The 18,403-nt window shown below is 46.1% G+C and overlaps 1 protein-coding gene and 1 long non-coding RNA gene across 12 annotated transcripts in view; one reads left to right on the top strand and one right to left on the bottom strand.

Annotated features, from left to right (window-relative positions):
- FOXN3 (forkhead box N3) overlaps positions 1-18,403 on the top strand; it is a 393,063-nt gene that overhangs the window by 213,044 nt on the left and 161,616 nt on the right. For all 11 annotated transcript variants that reach the window (XM_077910311.1, XM_077910309.1, XM_077910308.1 and 8 more), the window contains one exon: positions 8,685-8,821. In XM_077910311.1, the coding sequence (XP_077766437.1) occupies positions 8,685-8,821 (137 nt within the window). The remainder of the gene's footprint in view (positions 1-8,684; positions 8,822-18,403) is intronic.
- LOC144321023 (uncharacterized) lies at positions 5,114-9,435 on the bottom strand. Its single transcript, XR_013386712.1, has 2 exons — positions 6,111-9,435; positions 5,114-6,021 (listed from the first exon to the last, which is right to left on the bottom strand). It is a non-coding gene; the product is annotated as an uncharacterized LOC144321023 (long non-coding RNA).

Here is an 18,403-nt window from a genome sequence, read left to right as displayed (position 1 = left end):
GGATGTGTGTGTGTGTGTGTGTGTGTGTGTGTGTGTGCAGGTGCGGGTGTATGTGTGGGTGTTGGTGTTCCCTCCTCTATTAGAAATCACCAGTGTAGAGTTTGACAGTATTTGTCAGTAAATACATATTTTGGATGCTTGGTGATCACTTTATCATTGATTGTTATTATGGATTGTCGTCAGGCCCTTGCCTGGCCTTGGCAGTTGGGAAACAGTCACCTAGAGAGTCCGAGAAATAACTCATTTCAACCCAGACACTCGCTAGCTCTGCCAGCCTTCGTGAGTTGACACGCCTCGGGTCTGCCCCCGGCCCTGCTCCAGGGAAACCGTACTAATGGGCAGTGGAGGACCGAGAAGAAACCCGACTGCCCAGATCGAGAACGAACTGAGGACAGATTCCTGCCAAGCAAAGCCCTGGTAAACTCTGACAAACGGGTCTCCTTTCACACCTCCCAGCCCTTTCAGCCACGCCTGGCTTTTCCTAGAGATCAATACAGTTTTAAGGCATCTCTAGGGTTGATTTTGGTTTTGTTTAGGTGTGGATGCGAGGAAGTGACCGATCATCCTGCAGTGTGACTAGCACGCACAGAGCCCGCCCGGCGTCTCCCCGGCAGGAGAACCATGTCCCGCGTGCCTGCAGCCGGCTCTCGCCTACCTGTCCCCGCTTCGTTCCTTTGCCCCCGTGTCCACGGATGCTCGTGAAGGGAGCGGGGGTTCCGAGGTAGCCCAGGTGTGCACAAGCACCGCCTTGCAGCTCGTGTATCCGAGTATCGTGCCGGTGACGTCTTGATCGTGATTTCCGTCTTTGTAGCTTTGGGAACACGTCTGTAAAAATAACAGCAGGACGGTTGCAGAATTGGGGGTGATTTGTGTATGTGATGTTCAGAGGACACCTTGCTCAGTGGCTGTGGTTATCGGGCTCTGTTTCCAGCTCCCGATGCCAGCGGCCGGGAGGGTCCTGCCTCCCCGGGATGGAGGGAGACTGAGGCACACGGGGCTGGGGCCTTGAGGGAAGCTTCCGTACTTCTGTCTGGGTGTAGTTTCTCTTTTCTCATCCCTCCTCCTCTTGGGGGAAAAAACAATGCGAGAGGAGTGGGGAGAGCACAGTGCGGCATTTCAAACCGGGCCACACTGTAAAGTGTTAGGGAACTCCACGTCAGATCATGGAACTTCTTTGTAAAAAATCTTTCTTCTGGAGTAATTGTCTGTTTTGGGGAAGTGAACGACGATCTATTCTTTGTGATCACTTTTGTTCTTTCTCCTTCTCTCTGTCTTTCATGGACTTGGCTAGCTCCTCAGATCATTTTCTTAATATTTAAAATTCAGAAATCCCCCTTGATGTCTTTAGATGATAAATGACAGAGTCTAAGAACAAAAAGGGCCTTTAGGAATCCCTCACTTGCCAAGCATTTTGGTGAGGTTTGAGGTCGTGGTCTTCGGTTAGCGTAACTTTTCTCTGTTCTCTGTTTCTCTTTCTCTCTCTCTCTCTTTTTTATTTTTCCTAGCGTCACCCAGCTTCTGTGACTTCTTTTGACAGAAAGGAGAAATTGAATTGATTAAGCGTCTTTTACGTGCTGGGTTCAGTGTTAGGGTGCATCCTGTGCGTGACCCCGTTTGAGCCTGAGAGCCCGACGTGACTCAGAAAAGATAGTATTACGTCTAATACGGCGCCGGTCTGGGCGGACAAGTGGTTTATTTCCAGTAACACAGCAGGGAAGCAGTGTAGACAAGAACCACGTAGGTCGATCCCTTTGTTGCCTGGGAGCCGTGTGTGGGATGCATTCTGGAATGCTCCCCGGGAAAGCCCTGGCATTGCTTCTGGCCCCTGTCACGGGCACATGGGCGTATTTGCCTTTCACCATCCTGACGGGCCGGGAAGCGCGAACACGAGGGAGCGAGACTATGTGGGGGGCCCGGTGGGAAGGGGAGAGGGGGCGGTGAGAAGTCTGAGACGCTGCGTGTTCCATCCGGGGGGCTGCCCTGCACAGGGGGTGTGGGCATCCCGTGGGTCTGCAGGAGGGGCTGGCCAAGGGCCCTGTGTATGTGTGCGTGTGTGTGTGCACGCATGCATGCACGCAGTGTTAACACCTTCCTCCCCCACGGGGTTCGTCTTTGTCCTCCTCTGTTAGGCTGTAGCCCTTTGGTCCCCTTCTGCAGCCCTTCAGAGTTGTTTATTGTTTGCCTTCCTCTGGAGGTCCTGTGCCCTAAACAGTGGACCCTGTCTCTGTGTCATGGTGTGTCCTAGTAACAAGTGTTCAGTGACCTGCTTCAGAACAAGACCCAAGGGGCATTCTTTTGTGAGGCCCAGGGAAGTCAGAATAAGTTTGTGACTTGTTGAAGTCCAGATTCAGCCTTGTCTGGGGGCCAAGGGTGGGTTTTCTGGGGAAGGAGGGAGCCTGCAGCCATTTATGGGAGTATCTGCACCTCCCCCCCCCCCCGCCCCCACAGCCCCCCAGCCCTCCCCGCCTCCCTTCCCTCTCTTCTTCCCTTAGGCCAGCTTGACCCCAGGAGCCTGAGCAGGAGCCAGCTCCAGAGTGGAGGAGGAACCTGTGGGGCTGGGGGCCTGGGAAGCATTCTCCCCTCCTGGGACCAGCCTGTGTGTGTGTGTTGGGGCTGGTGGCTGTAGCAGGAGCTCTTTCCAGTGGATTTTCAGCCCACTCTCTAGAGCCCAAGAGAACTTTCTATTTGTTGGATTAGAATGGCAACTTAATGAAAAATGTCATGTCTGGGGGCCCCCATCTATAAATACTACAAGTGTCTTGATGCAGAAGGAGTGGGACACTAGGAAGGAAGGAAGTGGGGAAACGAAAGCCCATGTACATTAATGAATCCCTAGCAACACGTCATCAGAGCAAATGGTTACAAGTTCATGGGATGATGGAGTCTGACCACCTGATTTACAGAGGAGGAAACAGACCCAGAGAGGGAGAGGGACTGGACCTACATAGTCTAGAGGTCCAGAGTCTGTGTTCAGAGTCTGTGTTCTGAATATCGACAGGCTTACTTAGCCCATCTGCCCCCCCCCCCCCCCCGCCCCGTTCCCCACTCCTCCCTTTTCTGCCTCGAAGCACTCCATTTCGGCCATTATTGGCACACACACCCCAATCCCACAGGACCCAGCCCAACTCTCTTAGCCTTCGAAGACCCTTTACCTGGCTTTAGGTTCCCAGAACTACAGGAGCTTTGAGTCTGAGTATAGGAGCTGGGAGGCAGGGGGCAGCGGACGACGGGCTGTGTTTCTGATCAGTGATTATGGAAGGAACCACAACCTGGCCTGTCCTTCAGGCCTGTGGCTGCTCTGGTTCCTTAGTGGCAGCGTTGAGTAGTCGCCACAGAGACCCGGTGGCCTTTTGACGACTAAAATATCCACTCTGACCCTTTAGACAGAGGTTTCCCAGCCTCGCCTATAGAATCCATTAGTGTTAAACCTCCAAAGCCAGCCCACCTCGGATCCATCTTTGCTCATCCCTGAGCTCCTGTCATGAGGGTTGGGGTCAGCGAGCCTACAGCAGAAGGAAGAGGTGGCCTATGTCCTGTGTCCAGCCAGGTCATTCAAGTACCTTGATCAGCAGTTCTTAATGCATCAGACACCTCAACGGTTCTATGTGCAGATGGGCGCCGGACGTCCCTCCCTCTCAATCTTTGACGCGGTTAGTTGCTCAGACCAGACCATTCTTCATCATTCCCCTTTACCTGCCGCTTCCAGTCTGTTGCCAGGTCCAGTAGTACATCCTGAAGCTGCCCTTCCTCCACCTCCCTGCTGCCACCTGGTCCCCTCAAGCCTGGACTGTGGCATCAGCTCCTAACAGGCCTCCACGGGTTCTCTTGCCCCTTCCAACCCATTTATCCCTACAGTGGCAAGCTCCTGTCTTCTAACTCCTTACTCATTATTTCCTTCATGGCAGGCATTCCAGCTGGTGTGACCTTGCTTATTTATTTCTTTGCTTACTTGCCTGTCTTCTTCCCCCTCCAGAATCTGAGCTTCCAAGAGAGCAGTGCCTTTTTGTATTGTATTCACCCTCATGGCCCCCATGGTGCCTGGATGCGGAGGGGACCATATGGGCGAGGGATTGAACCAGGGTAGATGGTGTTGGAAGCACCCTCAGAAATGGCGCATCGGAAACATCAAGAAGAATCCTTTCAAATGCACTGAGAACACATACCCAGCTCCCCACTCCATTTTGACCTGGGCCCTGTGTCGTCTTCCCTCTTCCCCCAGCGGGGCTCCTCCCCTGTGTTAGGTGTCATGTTGAGATCATCTTCCATTACTACTGGAAGGAGGCTTTCTCCCTGAGAAGTGATGACAAGGTAGGGGCGTGAGGGGGATACCATTGTCCTAGACCAGCATGTCCCCCCGCCGCACTTCTTTGACCCAGAATCTGAGCACGATGTGCCTGTTCCCTCGCCATCCAGGGCGCACCTGTGTACATTTTGCATTTCACAGATTGTCTTACTTACATCCCACACTTAATGCTGTTCTCATCCCTTTGGTTATCTTCTGTTGCATAAAAACCATGCTGGTTGTGACCCGTAATGTGGATTTCATGACCCACTTGTGTGATAGCCCACAGTTTGAAAGTCATGTTTAAAATTTAGTACTTAATCTCAGGAATTGACAGCCTAACTTGGAGCCCCCACATGAAGGCCCGTACGTACTAAGGCAGGCTGATGGAAGATGTGCTGCATGCGGGTCCGTGGAGCTGTGTGAAGGGATGGGAGAGGTTCACGACTTGCTTAGAGACATCTCAGAAAAAATGTTACCGTTAGAAGTTAGATTTAAGACTTAATTTTGTTGTTTTATCTCCTTTGTTTTTTAACCTTTCTAACTAATCAGTTCTTACTCCAATATAGGCTTCCTCTTGCTTACTCATGTTTTTTATTGCTCACAAGGAGCTGTCTATTATTCCCCAGGTGCTTTTTAATTAAAAAACAAAAGTGGGCCACATCCGTGTCTTCTTACTCGATTTATTTTCCCCCTCTACTTTTCGCATTAGTATTTTTCAACTGTATGGGCGTGTATGAAAGATCTTCACTCAGAGACACATTTTCGTCTTTGTAAACATGTATATAGATAGATGTCATCTGAAAGAATAGGTATACAGAAAAATATCTCTCAGTGAAGATCTTTCCTCTTTATTATTTTGAATTCCGTCATATTTCCTGATGTATGGCCCCCCACAGTTGTCCCGGGTTATATTTTTATTTTTTACTTTTTTAAAGATCTTATTTATTCATGAGACACACACACACACACACACACACACAGAAACACAGGCAGAGGGAGAAGCAGGCTCCATGCTGGGAGCCCGATGTGGGACTTGATCCCCATGTGGGACTTGATCTCTGGACTCTAGGATCACACCCTGGGCTGAAGGCAGATGCTCAACCGCTGAGCCACCCAGGGATCCCCAGTTGTCCCGGTTTAAAAAAATAAAATCCCTGTTCTTCAGATGAGATGCAGAAATTTCTGTAAAAGCCCTGACTCTAAACTTATTACACAACTATAATCAAATTACAGCTGCCTTTCCCCTGTTAGGGGCATTAAATCCAATTTTTCCTGTCCTAAGAAACTTGAATATTCTCTCTGTGCGTATTCCCATTACAAATTTTTTCGAGCTGACCTTTTTATTCCTCGGAGCCGTTACATGAGACCAAGAAGGACACTTGCAGATGAGATGCAGTGCCAGGCTCTTTCTGTCCCTTTCAAGCTCTGTATGGCCATTGGAGGGAGTAGACAGATGATTGTGTCCCCGTGGGTGTGTCCTGAAGATGCTGTTTTTATTCAATTTTCTCTCTTTGGGAATGGCAAGTATGAGATTTTGAAGTTTGTGTCTGGTCTGCGAAAACCTAGCAGCAATTCCAGGGGTCCTGGTGAAATGCAGAACTGATCCAGGTAGGAGTCGCCATGACCTGAATGAAGCTTGGGCAAATGTCTGTGGTGAATGACTGTTGTAGATGGCATGCTGACCAGTTTGAGGTCAGACCTCAGCTTGATGGGCTTGATGACCACCGTGTGAAGACCTGGGTGAAAGAAAACTTTGAGCATTGATTGAGCTTCCAGGCTGCCATGAGTCAGAATTGGTTTTCTGCGTGAGGGACAAGTGACTGACCGTAGCAAGCGCAGGCCCAGCAGTACCTGGGAGTTGCTGGAGGCTCCTCCCACTGCCTCTCTTGGTACTTGGTGCTTCTTTATGATGGACGGCTCTGGGAAAATCAGATCTGACTGAATGAAAGGCATTGGATAGCCAGCTCTGCTCCTGTTTTTCCGCCAGAGAGATGTTCATGACATCACCATCACGGTTACAGGTGTTTGACATCAGGCTATGGCTGGGCCTCACACCCATTCCTAAGGGGTTTTTTATTTGGCCAACGAGGAAGCCAAGACTTTTTGAGGACCCTGATTTGTCCAGGACCACACAGGAACCCTCTCTGTGGCTCCAGAATTCCCGATTGCTACTGTCACTCCCCACCCCCACCCCCCAGCTTCTTGCACCTGGATCATTAATTTGCAACCCATCCCCCCCAAGTGTGGGTTTTTTCCCATTTAGTTCATAAATAGTAATGTAGTATAACAAAAAAGGAGACGTAGGCCAGGATTAGAAGAAACCACATTCTTGTCTTACTGTTATTTGCCTAAGAGGGTCAATTGTCCTTCATTTCTTTGTCATATTTTTATTCCCTGTAAGATTAAACGGCCCCGCCCTGAAAGCCACCTTGACAACAGAGCCCTTAGGTTCCCAGAACTGAAAAAATGTCATTGCAGAAATGCCTGGGTTGCCAGAAATGCCTGGGTTGCCTGTGGACCCTGGCCCTCAAGGTAGCAGAATAGGGGCCCTGTATTCCAGCAAAGCAGAAAGGTCCCATCCCATGGGGAGCCTTTTGGGTGGAGTCAGGCCAGGACCCACTCCTGCCAAGGAGTTGCTAGCTTTTGTGGTTTGTTCTTTACATTACCCAAATTTGTAGTTGCTGGTCTGGCTGGTCCTCCCCCACCCCTTCTCTGGAAAATGCGCTTTGCATCTCTTTTCCAAAGGAAAGAACAGGTGGGTCCCGGCAGCTCTTTGGTGACCTGCCTGCTTTGCTGGGAGAGCCTCATCCGTGCCCCTGAACTGTTCTGGGCTTGAAAATGCATGCGTGAAAGGAAAGGCTACATAAGGACATTGAATTTCTCCAAGTTGACATTTTTCACGTCTTTAAACATCCAGACGGTTACACTGGGACGTTGGTGTCCAGCTGAGGCCGGTTGGCCTGCCTGAGACGTGTGTTTGGGCTCAGGCCTGTGCCCCCCCAACACTGGGGGGGGCGGGTAGGCTGGGGTGGATCCGACCGGACGCTGATCTTGGCTTTCTGAGCCATTCTCTGTTCTCACTGCACCAGAAAGAGTTAACTCCAGTTTTTGCTGCTTCCTTGGTGTTGTGATAGTAAAGAATTTTAATGGGTTCCGTGAATAAGTCTGTAAGTAAACTACTTGCTGAACTCCTGACTGAAATACAGAGTTTTAAAAGGCTCTTTAAAGATTTTAGGAATAACTCATTTTTTTGTTTTCCTTCTAAGGGGTTTTCTTGGAGTCTCTCCCCTCCCTCCCAGAGTTAAACAGTCTCATTGTTTGCTTTCTCAATGTTTCCCTGGTACAATAGTTCTGAAAAGAAGAGAGCCAGTCCCTTGGCTGCAAGCATGGGGTGGGTGGGGGTTTATGTAATTTGACTTCTTTTCTCTCCAAATCAGTAAATATTTACAAACGACCTTTTATCAAACAGCTTGGGTACATTCGGTGACTTGAAAGCGTGCAGCGAGAGTAGCGACTGCCCGGCCTGCTGCCAGTTCCGTGGGCCTCACAGGAAGGATTGACATTATTATTATTATTATTATTATTATTATTATTATTATTATTATAAAAATGCTGTCCACAGACCCAAAGTGGGCCTCCAAGCAAATCTTTCCATGGAACCAGTTTTAGGAAATTTGCATTTTTAAGTTTGACTTCTAAGGACTCCTCTGCCCTTAGGCCCCATGGGGGTGGAGTACTGGGAACCTGGGAGTCCAGAAAATAAATACCGGCCTCTGGCTTAGATTTCTCACTGCTGCCTGAGTTCTTTTGTTTCTCGGGGAAGGTAATTACAGAATTCCATGTGAAGCTTAAATGTGTTCTTTGGTGAATAAGTAGGAAAAAACAAGCGGATTACTTTTCCGTTTTCTTGCGAAGTGGTCCCGAAATGAGCCGGTTTTCCAAACCCAACTCTCAGATTTTTTTTTTTTTTTTTTTTTTACAGTGGAGATGGGAGTTTGGAGACAGCCCACCCTCTTTTTCTTTCAACATGTGAAATCTGACCAAGTTAGGACTCACTTTTTTAGAAAGGGGATCCTTTCAGAGTTGACACTGAAAAATAATAAAGGAATCTGGGTTTGGGGGCCATCAGGATATGAACATCACAATATTACTGTCCCAGCATCACCTGGTAATAGCGCGCTCATTTCGTCTGCCAGCCCTAATCCAGGTAAGACTGCCCCACATTTTACGGTGCCGTACCATCAGTGTCCAGTATTACATATTTCTGGCTGGCGAACAATGACAAATAAGTGAGAGGCTTTTAAAAATAAGTAACTGTGGTAATTGCTCTTTGTCTACTTACTGCAGAATATTGAATGTTTCTTTATTAATCATTTTTATGTTTTAATTCTCTTTGCAGAGCATCGGGAAAGGGTCATTGTGGTGCATAGACCCAGAGTATAGACAAAATCTAATTCAGGCTTTGAAAAAGACACCTTACCACCCATACTCACACGTGTTCAATACACCTCCTGCCTCTCCTCAGGCATATCAAAGGTAAGCAATTCAGAAGTCGTCTTCTTCTTCTTTTTTTTTTTTTGGGCTACTGAAGTTGCATTATTTTGGCAGAGACAGGCACTGAAACTAATTTAATAGGCTGTATGATATTAAAAATAACTGTAGATAAATGAGAAAGAAATGCAGTATTATTGGAGGCATACCCACTGTTGTGTTTCCTGCCAACCTTACCGCTTCTGCTGCTTCGGAGGAACGTGCTCAGAAGGCTTCACAGTGGGCGAAATACTGTCTTCCTGGGTAGAAACATTTACAAAGAAAAGTTGACAGCTTTAACATCTCCATGTGTCACGGTTTGTTGGGATAGAAGTACAGGCATGAGTCAGGTAAGCGCTTCCATCTTCCCAGCATCTGACTCAGAATGTCTACAGGTGTTCGCTGAAGGACTCACTTGATTGTTGTCATTCCTGGTCTCCATGTAGATGGTGCTCCAGAGCGATCATTTTGTTGTGGTTACTTGGTGTTTGGCTCTTCAAGGAGAACAGCAGAGAACAATGGAGACTTTTATTCCTCCTCACATGCCCATTTGTTTTGAGACAGTGAGGTCATGGGTGCCATTTTTACAAAGATGTAATTGGAGGGGAGAGTAGGAAGCCTGTCACTTAAAAAAAAAAAAAGATAAAAGAAGGTGTTATTGTTAGATTCCAAAAAAATAGCCCCATAACACAGATACGAATTTTAAAATTGATTTTATCTCACATAGCGCTAGAGTTGGAAATGGATCCTTTTACTCCTGAAGGGGTAAAAAAAAAATTTTTTTTTTTTAATATAAAGAAGTGTTTCGATTGTAACCACCCAGTTGAGAGAAATCATCCTTGGGCTACAAGTTTATGTCAGTGAGGGATGGCATGGATTCGTAGATTTCCGTGGTTTTATGGTCCACTTCTTTGCATTCTTTCCCTTGTCTGGTGTTTGCTCTGCAGAGGGGAGTACGGAGTGAGATCCTCTGAAACCGCATTAATGAAGTTCTTGTGTATCTTAGTTGAGAAGCATTCCATCACAGGCCCTAGACAATCAGTCTTCAGCAAGAGACGCGGAGGAACAGCTGGGCTCTCCGAGAAGACTGCTGTATGTCTGCCTTTGCTAGGCGATTAGCGTGATGGTAGCCATAGCAACTGGAGCATCTCCATAGTAACGCGTAGCCGAGACAGGTGCAGTTGCATCACAAGGCTGTTTGTTGCCTGGCAAAAGGACAGGCCATTAGTACTTAGATATACGCTGTTGCCTTAGAAACAAATAACCCTACATAGCAACTACAGTTGGTTTGAAAGATTTGGGGGAGGAAAAAAAAAAGGTTGTAGTGGCTTTTGTCTATGTTCATAAAAATCAGCGCAGGCATACTTTATTGGAAATGACAACTTGAGGTCATATAGCTGTAGGAGATAAAATGGGATTTTCCAAAGCAACCCAACCTACATTGTAGAAATGTCCAGAAGGACAGAGCCATATGCTTGGTTTTCTCCTTGTGGCTGTAGCTACTCCTGAGATGGAAGGGAACTGGGATGCGAGATTCACTGATAGCTGAGGTTGGTGGGGGAGGCAGTGACACTTACTGGAAGTCTCCCCCCGATTCTCCAGGTCCTTTGTCATTCTACTCTCTACCCATCCCTCCAGACCCCACAGAAAACCCTCACTCTCCTCCCCAGTTTGTGTCTTGGAAGTATTTCATATCCTTTTGTTCCTAGGAAGTTAAGAACATAAGTGTTACTCACTGGGTCATATCATTGGTTCATTTAGATGGTATTTTGTTGCCAAATGCGACCCCAAGGGAGACACAGTAATTATTTAATAATTTGAAGGATTATGGCAGAGCTCTGGGGGTTGCAGACGCAGGCAGAGGCTTACTGAGCTGGCCTAAGCTTAATGACTTCATTTGATTTTTTTTTAATATAGGCATAAAAATGCAGACAAACCAGAGCTTTTGTAATGAGAATAATTTCTGATCGAATACTTCAGATCCCGCTCTGTCACCTCCAGTTCCTCTTCTCCCAGGTGACTGAAGAAAAAAAAGTTTCTGTATCTACCCACGCAGGCACTCAGATTTCACCTCCGTAAAGGTCACTGGATGTGTGGAGTGAGATGGCATATCAGATTCTCTCTAGCTGGCCTCTTCCGTGTCTTCAGTCTGAGGGCAAGTCACTTTTCTCTCTCCTGGAGACGACAGTCCCTTCGTCTCATGCCTAGATTTTGTTCCAGGATCCTCTGGTGTGTGTCTTTGTACTACAGATCCTAAATACCGGATGACTACGGTATTTGTGTAGCTTACAGTGAAGTGACATCCCGGTCAATGCTAAGCCATCGGGCCACTTGTTGGTGTGACTGAGGGAAGATGGACATGGAACAAAACAAGTCATTGAACAGGGACCCAAAAATGCCAGCTTGACCTGGTGTGGCAGGTCTGCTGGGCTGCAGGGAATCACTTGTCAGCCCCTTGCAGCATTGGCACGCGGGGCACCTGGGAAGTGCTCAGCAATCAGGAGCTGGTGCTTAGCCTGCTGAAGACGGTGATTAGACTCGATGGCTGGTTTCACTAGGACTTGCAGGTGTGCTTGGCAAGTAGCGCTCTGCACCGGGCTGCAGGTGGCTGAAAACTGCAGGGAAAACGAGGCCTCTGAAAACATGGCCAGTTATGATGCTAACTGTGGCAGCCCGTAGATCAGGCCCCTGGGTTCCAGCACGCCCTTTGGGAGGCTTGTTAGGCCCTGTACCTGCTTCATTTGGTGCCACAACCATGAATGGTTTTCGATGGAAATGCAGAGCTCAGCGACCTCAGCCCTTGGCTTCGTGGAGCTGCGGTAACAGGGCAGGAACCAAGTGAAATAACAGAAATTTACTTTCTCACTGTTGGGAGGCTGGAAGTCAGAGATCAAGTTGTCAGCAGGGTTGATTCCTTCTGAGGCTGTGAGAGAGTATCCTTCCCAGGCCCCTGTCCTGGTGTGTCTGGTGGCTGCTGGCGTTCTGTGGCGTTCCTTGAGTTGGAGAGGCATCACCTCGGCTCTGCTTTCATCTCCACGTGGTGCTCTCCTGGTGTGCTGTCCATATCCCAATCCCCCCTTTGTATAAGGACGGGAGTCATATTGGTGGAAGGGCCTACTCTCCTTTGGTATGATCTCATTTTCACTAAGTAGACCTCCAATTACTGTTCACATCCGAGGTACTGGTGGCCAGGACTTTCCCATGAATTTTGGTGGGAGGGGACACAAGCAATTTCACTCATAACAGCCCTTTCCTTAGCAAGGCTTTTTTTTTTTTTTAAGATTTTATTTATTTATTCATGAGAGACAGAAAGGGAGGCAGAGACACAGGCAGAGGGAGAAGCAGGCTCCCCATGGGGAGCTTGATGTGGGACTTGATCCCATGACCCCTGATGTGGGATTCGATCCCAGGATCACGGCCTGAGCCGAAGGCAGATGCTCAACCACTGAGCCACCCAGGCGCCCTATTACTAAGGCATTTTTGATGGTAAAGATACAGAGAACCAGAAAATAAGGAGTGATTCAAAACACAGAACAATGGGGCACCTCAGAGGGATACTGGAGCCAACCGGAAATTGTTCCCCGTGGCCAAAACTGGGACAATTTGAGGAGCAAAATAAATAACAGTGTTGGGTTATGACCCCGAATGTGAAGTAAATACCTGGGAGTCCACACTGAGGTAAATAAATGACGGAGTAAGTAAATGGGTAGGGAGACAAATCTCCCATACAGAAGACTTCCAGACGATTTAGGGAGATCCTCCTCCACTCCACGAGTTGGAGCTTAATTCCCCATCCTGGGTGACCACACTTTTAATGACTTACTTGCACAAAGTGAGTATGGACGGAGCAGAAGAGGAAGTTTATAGCGGGAAAACCTGGTACACACCACCTTGGCCAGGTGATCAGAGCTAACGCCCATGGTGAGATTGGGACAGTAGGCACCTTTGAGATGATGTCATGGAACTGACAGTTCACTTCTGCAGTCTCCGCCGGGCCCCCAAATCCATAACCCTGCCTAATTACAGGAAAAACACCAGACAGGAGTTTTGTCCCCAAGGCAGGGGTGGGGTGGGCCTTCTACAAGATACCTGACCAGCGCTCTTCAAAGCTATCAAGGTCATCAAGAGCAAGGAAAGTCTGGAAAACTGTTACAGACCCGAGAAGGCTAGGGGCACACAAGGGACTGAATGGAAACGTGATATCCTGGATGAGTTCCGGAACCCAAAAGACATTAGGGAAGAGCTAGTGAAATGTGAATAAGCGGTATAGTTTAGTTGATGGTCATGTACCAGCATTGGTTCCTTGGTTGTGACAAATGTCCCTCATAATGTAAGCTTTTAACATTGGGGAAACTGAGTGAAGGGTATAAGGGAACCTTGTGCTGTCTTTGTAACTTTACAAAGCAGAAAAAGAAGATTTCGACACACAGACCAGTTGAGTTTATTGATTTTAAATATCCACATCATTTTTGGTGCAATGAAAAGTCAGATCGTCACAGTAGTGAGCCTTTTTGCCTGATCTCCTTTAGGCCTCTTTTGTCATTGAAATACATTTGAAGGGTTGATTATTGGGAGCTCTTGCTTTTGCCTTGTTCTCTAGGTCTCTAGGTTCTCTAGATCTAGTAGATCTCATAGGATCTACTGAGCCGTATGAGGGGATATGCCTGTTATTTGACTGTTAAAGTTCATGGAGCTTTATTTTTATGAAACGGCACCCAACTTTGCTTTGTAAGGTCCTCAAGGCCAGGCTCGGGGAACTCCAACTGAGCATGCTAAACTGGCTTCCTATAGGACTGTGAACCATTGCCACTGTGGCTTTCAGATTCTCAGCCTGGGAAGAGGTGGGAGGGATGGTATATTTGGGTTTCTTGCCCACAGTCTTTCAGAAAAATTCTGTTGTCTGTTTTAATGGTTATGTTGCATATGCCCCCTCCATCCTACACATGGGGTTTCTTGTTGAAGGATATGCATATTTTATTGTTTTTTCATATAGATATTGCCAGATTGCCTTCCAATTTTATACTGTGTTCCCATCTACACTCCCACCAGCTCTTTAGGAAATTCCCATTTTCTAACCTTTCTCCATGTCTGATGGTTAAATAAACAGCTCCCCAGTGGGGAGCTGTTCCTCCACTTTTGCGATTTTGATACTTTATAGCTGGAACATTTAAAGTTTACAATATAGATTAGTGCCCTGTAAATAGTGGATATCCCAGTACAGTGTTTATGACAACAGACCGTTTTTAAAAAGTGTGTATGTGGGTGGAACTTACATAACATCTTCTCTGGTATAGCAGCCAATCCAAAACTGGTTTATAGAAGAAGCATTTTAGTCATCTCTTACCATAGGTGGGAACAAGTTTTAGAATCAGTCAAAAAGTATGGTTTGTAGAGCTTTTCCTGGCTGATCCATTCTCAGAGAAGGGAATTTGTTTTTGAGATCTATTTATTTATTTTAGAGAGAGTGCACATGATGAGTTAGGGGCAGAGGCAGAGGGAGAGAGTGTCTCCACACTGAACGTGGAGCATGATGCCGGTTCAGTCCCATGACCCTGAGATGAAACCAAGAGTCAGATGCTTAACCGACTGTGGCACCCAGACATCCTGAGAAGGGAAATTTAATGAAGTGAAATGAATTTAGGAGCTAGACCCAGCATGGTTTCATGCTTCCTTGATATGGGCAAGGCCATCTCAGCATCTTGTATGCCTCTGGTGTATGTGATAGGTTGGCCACAGTGGGGCTCTAGCTGAACATGGCCCCGAGTGAGGGGACTTCTGTTTCACAACCCCTCTTCTATTTGTCATGTAAATATCTTCACTCTAAAAATGATGATAGCCTATTTTATATTTTGTATATTGAGTCCTACTATGTGTGAAGTTAGAAAAATCCATAAGACTTTGATGATCTAAGCCTAGAGAATTATTATTTGGATGATTTTATCTAAAGTTTCCAGGGTCAAGACATTAAAGTGTCTGTTATTCTCACTTTTTTTTTTTTTTTTTTTTTTAAATAAAGGAAATCCTGGGGGCACCTGCGTGGCTTGGTTCGTTTAAGCATCAGACTCTTGATTTCAGCTCAAGTCTTGATCCCAGGGTTTGTTGAGTTCAAGCCCCACGTTAGGCTCCACACTGGGCCTGGAGCCTACTTAAAAAATAAATAAGTTAAGCAAATAATAAGTAAATAAAAAATGAAGAAAACCCTGGACATTCACACTTGTCATTTAGCTCTTTATGTTTCTTGTTGCCTCTTCAGAACCATTTAATGAGCCACGAAAAATACATTAATGGCCTTTCCAAAGATTTTGGCCTTTTGATATTGAGGGTCTTAATTGCACTAAAATGGCTGGTTTTAGTGCTGACTCAGAGTGCTGCCTGCTACCCTATTCATGTGCTTTGAGCTTGTTCTTTGTAATTTTTTTTAAAGTGCCTATTTGGCAGAGTAATGCCACTAAGAATATAGAACTTGTAGAGAGTGGTCAGTATTTATTCAAATTAATGAAATTATCAGTGAGTCCTTACCAGGTTAAGTGAGCTTTGGCTGAAGGAGTGAGTTAGTAATGGCCAATGGGGGATTGCATTGGGAGGAGGTGAGAAGGAGGAAGGTGTTTGGGGAGCTCATCCTTTTAGACAATTAGAAGATTAGAAAATCCTTAGAATCTTAAGCTTGTTAACATAACTGTGTTAATTCCCCCACTAAAATGCTGAATTTGCACACAGCGAGGAAGAGCTTATTCATTGCTTGGATAGCATCCAGTAATTTTTTAACTTATAAGACATCTTTCTTTCCAGTTATTCAGAGTGGTGTGCATTTAATCGTTGGCAGAAGAACTGTAAAACCGCAATAAGATTGGTTTTAACTTGCACTGAAGGAGTTCTGTTGTTGGACTGTCGTGTCATTGCAAGTTTTAATTCGGCAAAGCATGAAAAAAGAATGTGAGGATTTAGATTAGTTGCATCATAATTACATTTCTAATATTTACTTGTAAACAATCTATTTGTTGGAAACTGAATAGTTTTTTTAAATTCTCATATTCAGTACACTTATCTGTGTACATTCAATTTAAAAGGGTGAGCGAGGTATGATGTATTTTGAAAGAGTATGCTAAAACCACAACTTTTTGCTTATAGTAATTTTTAAAAAAAATACTGAATTACAAAAAATCAAGATGAAGCCTCGCTGTGCTTAATATGTAGAAGGATATGCTAAATTCATGTGGTGAAACAGCTCTGGGAGTGAATGACAAGGTTTTCTAATGGTAGTACTTCCAAATGTAAAGTTTATTTTGTTAAAAAAATTGGCAAGACAGTACAAAAGGCTGAAGATTGTAGGGTTTCACTCTTGCATACTAAAAAATAAAACAGTGCTCATTTACAGCGTGAGCTTTAAAAATCCACTGGTTGGCTATAATTTTATTTGCATCTCAAATCATACTATCTGTTGGCTTCCATTATATTTTCTGAGTTAGTCACAGAGTATTTTTAATCTCGTCTTTTGCCTTCATTACGCTGTTCATTGTACATTTCCTTCTCCTTCAGTCCTACATTATCTTATTTAAATGGCAAACAGCCCGTTATCTTTGAGCACTTAGGTACGAGGCGTAGCATGTGAATATTGTGCCCACTTGTCCAATTTCACTCTCTTTTCACACGCACTTTGAAAGTTGAATGTTCAAGCAGCAGGGCTGATCACATCCATTTTACTCAGATGCCAGGAGAGCCACACAGACTTACCATTTGGTCCCCGATCTCTTTGGGTGCCCTCAGTCCCTGGTTTGTAGTCTAACAGCAAACGTGTTAGGAGCTCTTAAAATCCACCGATAAATATCCCGAGATGACAGGTAATGAGGAAGTTCTGTATCCCTAATCCCTCTGGTTAGAAGGTAACGGTGTCGGCGGACCCACCAGGAGTTGGGGTCTGTATTCTCTTCCTGTTATTTGCTCTTCCATGAGCAGCAGAGGACCAGGACTGGGGAACCCAGTGGATTCCTGATCAGAGCACCTTAGGCATCATTAGGCAGTGTCCGCAAAGCGGGGGATGACCTGCGTTCTGCATATTTGTCAAACTCCTCATCTTCCCAGAGGGGGAGAAATTGAGCTCTGTGTTCGAAATATGAAAGAACTGTCAAAAATGTCTACAATCAATGCTGTACCATGCAAAGCAACATGTGCTTTTTGTCTTGCAGCAGTGTAAAATTGGCAAATTTTTCATCACAATAGAAACTAAAAACCCACCAGTGCCATGTGTAAGCCTGCTCTTTCCTCATCTTCCCAATCAGAGCTAAAAACTTATAGATTTTACAGATTAGAAAGGGAGGGGGATTAAACAGAGAGGTGTAATATAATTAGATTTAGCAATAGTGGGACCCATCATTCATAAAAGATGTGAGGGAGATAGAATGGGGCAAGGATTCGTTCACTCTAAGTGTGTCAACAGTGAATGTTGGTCAGAAGGGCGCCGTAAGTAGTCTTCAATAATATTAATAAATGACGAGTGTTTGAACAACTGATGGGATGGCCAGTAATTCCCGCTTTCAGTGTGGATCAGACCTCACTGGGAAGTTTCTGTCCAGCTGGGAGGGCGCTTAGAGATGATGCGGAAAGCAGCCAGCCTGGCTCTGCAGGTCCAGAAAGAGTTGGGAATGTGTCACCTGGAGGAGAACACCTTCAGGAGGTCATCGCGCCTGCCATCTTGAGCTTCCCCCAGGAGGAACTGGAGCCACTGGGTCAAAGTTACAGGGAGAAAGGTTGGGGCTCAATTAAAGAAGGTATCTCCCCTGGAATAGCATCTAACCCTCTGCCAGACACAGAACAGGAGCTGGACCAGTGTTGGGGTTGATGGGTAAATGTTTGGGTTGATTGGTGAACGAGCTACCCCTGGGGATCCTTGTCAAGACTAGACAACCAGTTAGTTGCCAGGGAGGGTCCTTTGGAAAGATTTAATTACCACTGGGAGAATTGCAGGGTTCTCCCTTCCAACTCTTGAGATGTTGTGTCTCTGAGTCTGTTGAGCTGCTCTGGCAGGTACCGAGAGGGCACCCCCTCTACGGCAGAGTGTCTGCAGTTCTCCAAGCCTACAGGGCTATGCTGGAAACAAACCATGAGGAAAAACGTGCCTGGCTTTCTTACTCAGAAATGAGAGGTCAGATTCTTCTCATGAAATTGTTAAGTCCAGATTTCAAGACCGTGATGGGACTAATTTAGTTACTCTTTATTCTGTGTCACCCAGCCTTTGGATTCATGCCCTATAATTACCTCCCTTGTTTTAGTGACACTTCCTTGCATTTCCTTCCGTGTGAATAAAATTATCACTGCAGTGTTTTGCCAAGCAGAAGATCATTTCCAAAAGCTGTCCATCAAATCATCCGGACCTTCCCCCTATTGTTTACCCACTGAATTAATGAGAGCGACACCCACTCTTTGTGTGAATCTCCACGCAAGAGCCAAACCGCTGTCCTTGTTCTGTAGAACCACATGTTTTTGGCCAGAGCCTCTGATCACATTCTGAACCTTTTGTTTTTCTTATGTAAGGTCCACGTCATATTATTTGTCAAACCATCTTTGAGACCATGCCTACATGCGAAAGGTGCA

This window comes from Canis aureus, chromosome 9, assembly GCF_053574225.1.
Source record: "Canis aureus isolate CA01 chromosome 9, VMU_Caureus_v.1.0, whole genome shotgun sequence".
Taxonomy (NCBI): Eukaryota; Metazoa; Chordata; class Mammalia; order Carnivora; family Canidae; genus Canis; species Canis aureus.
Note: the sequence above shows the minus strand (reverse complement) of the source record. Positions and strands in the feature narration are given on the sequence as shown.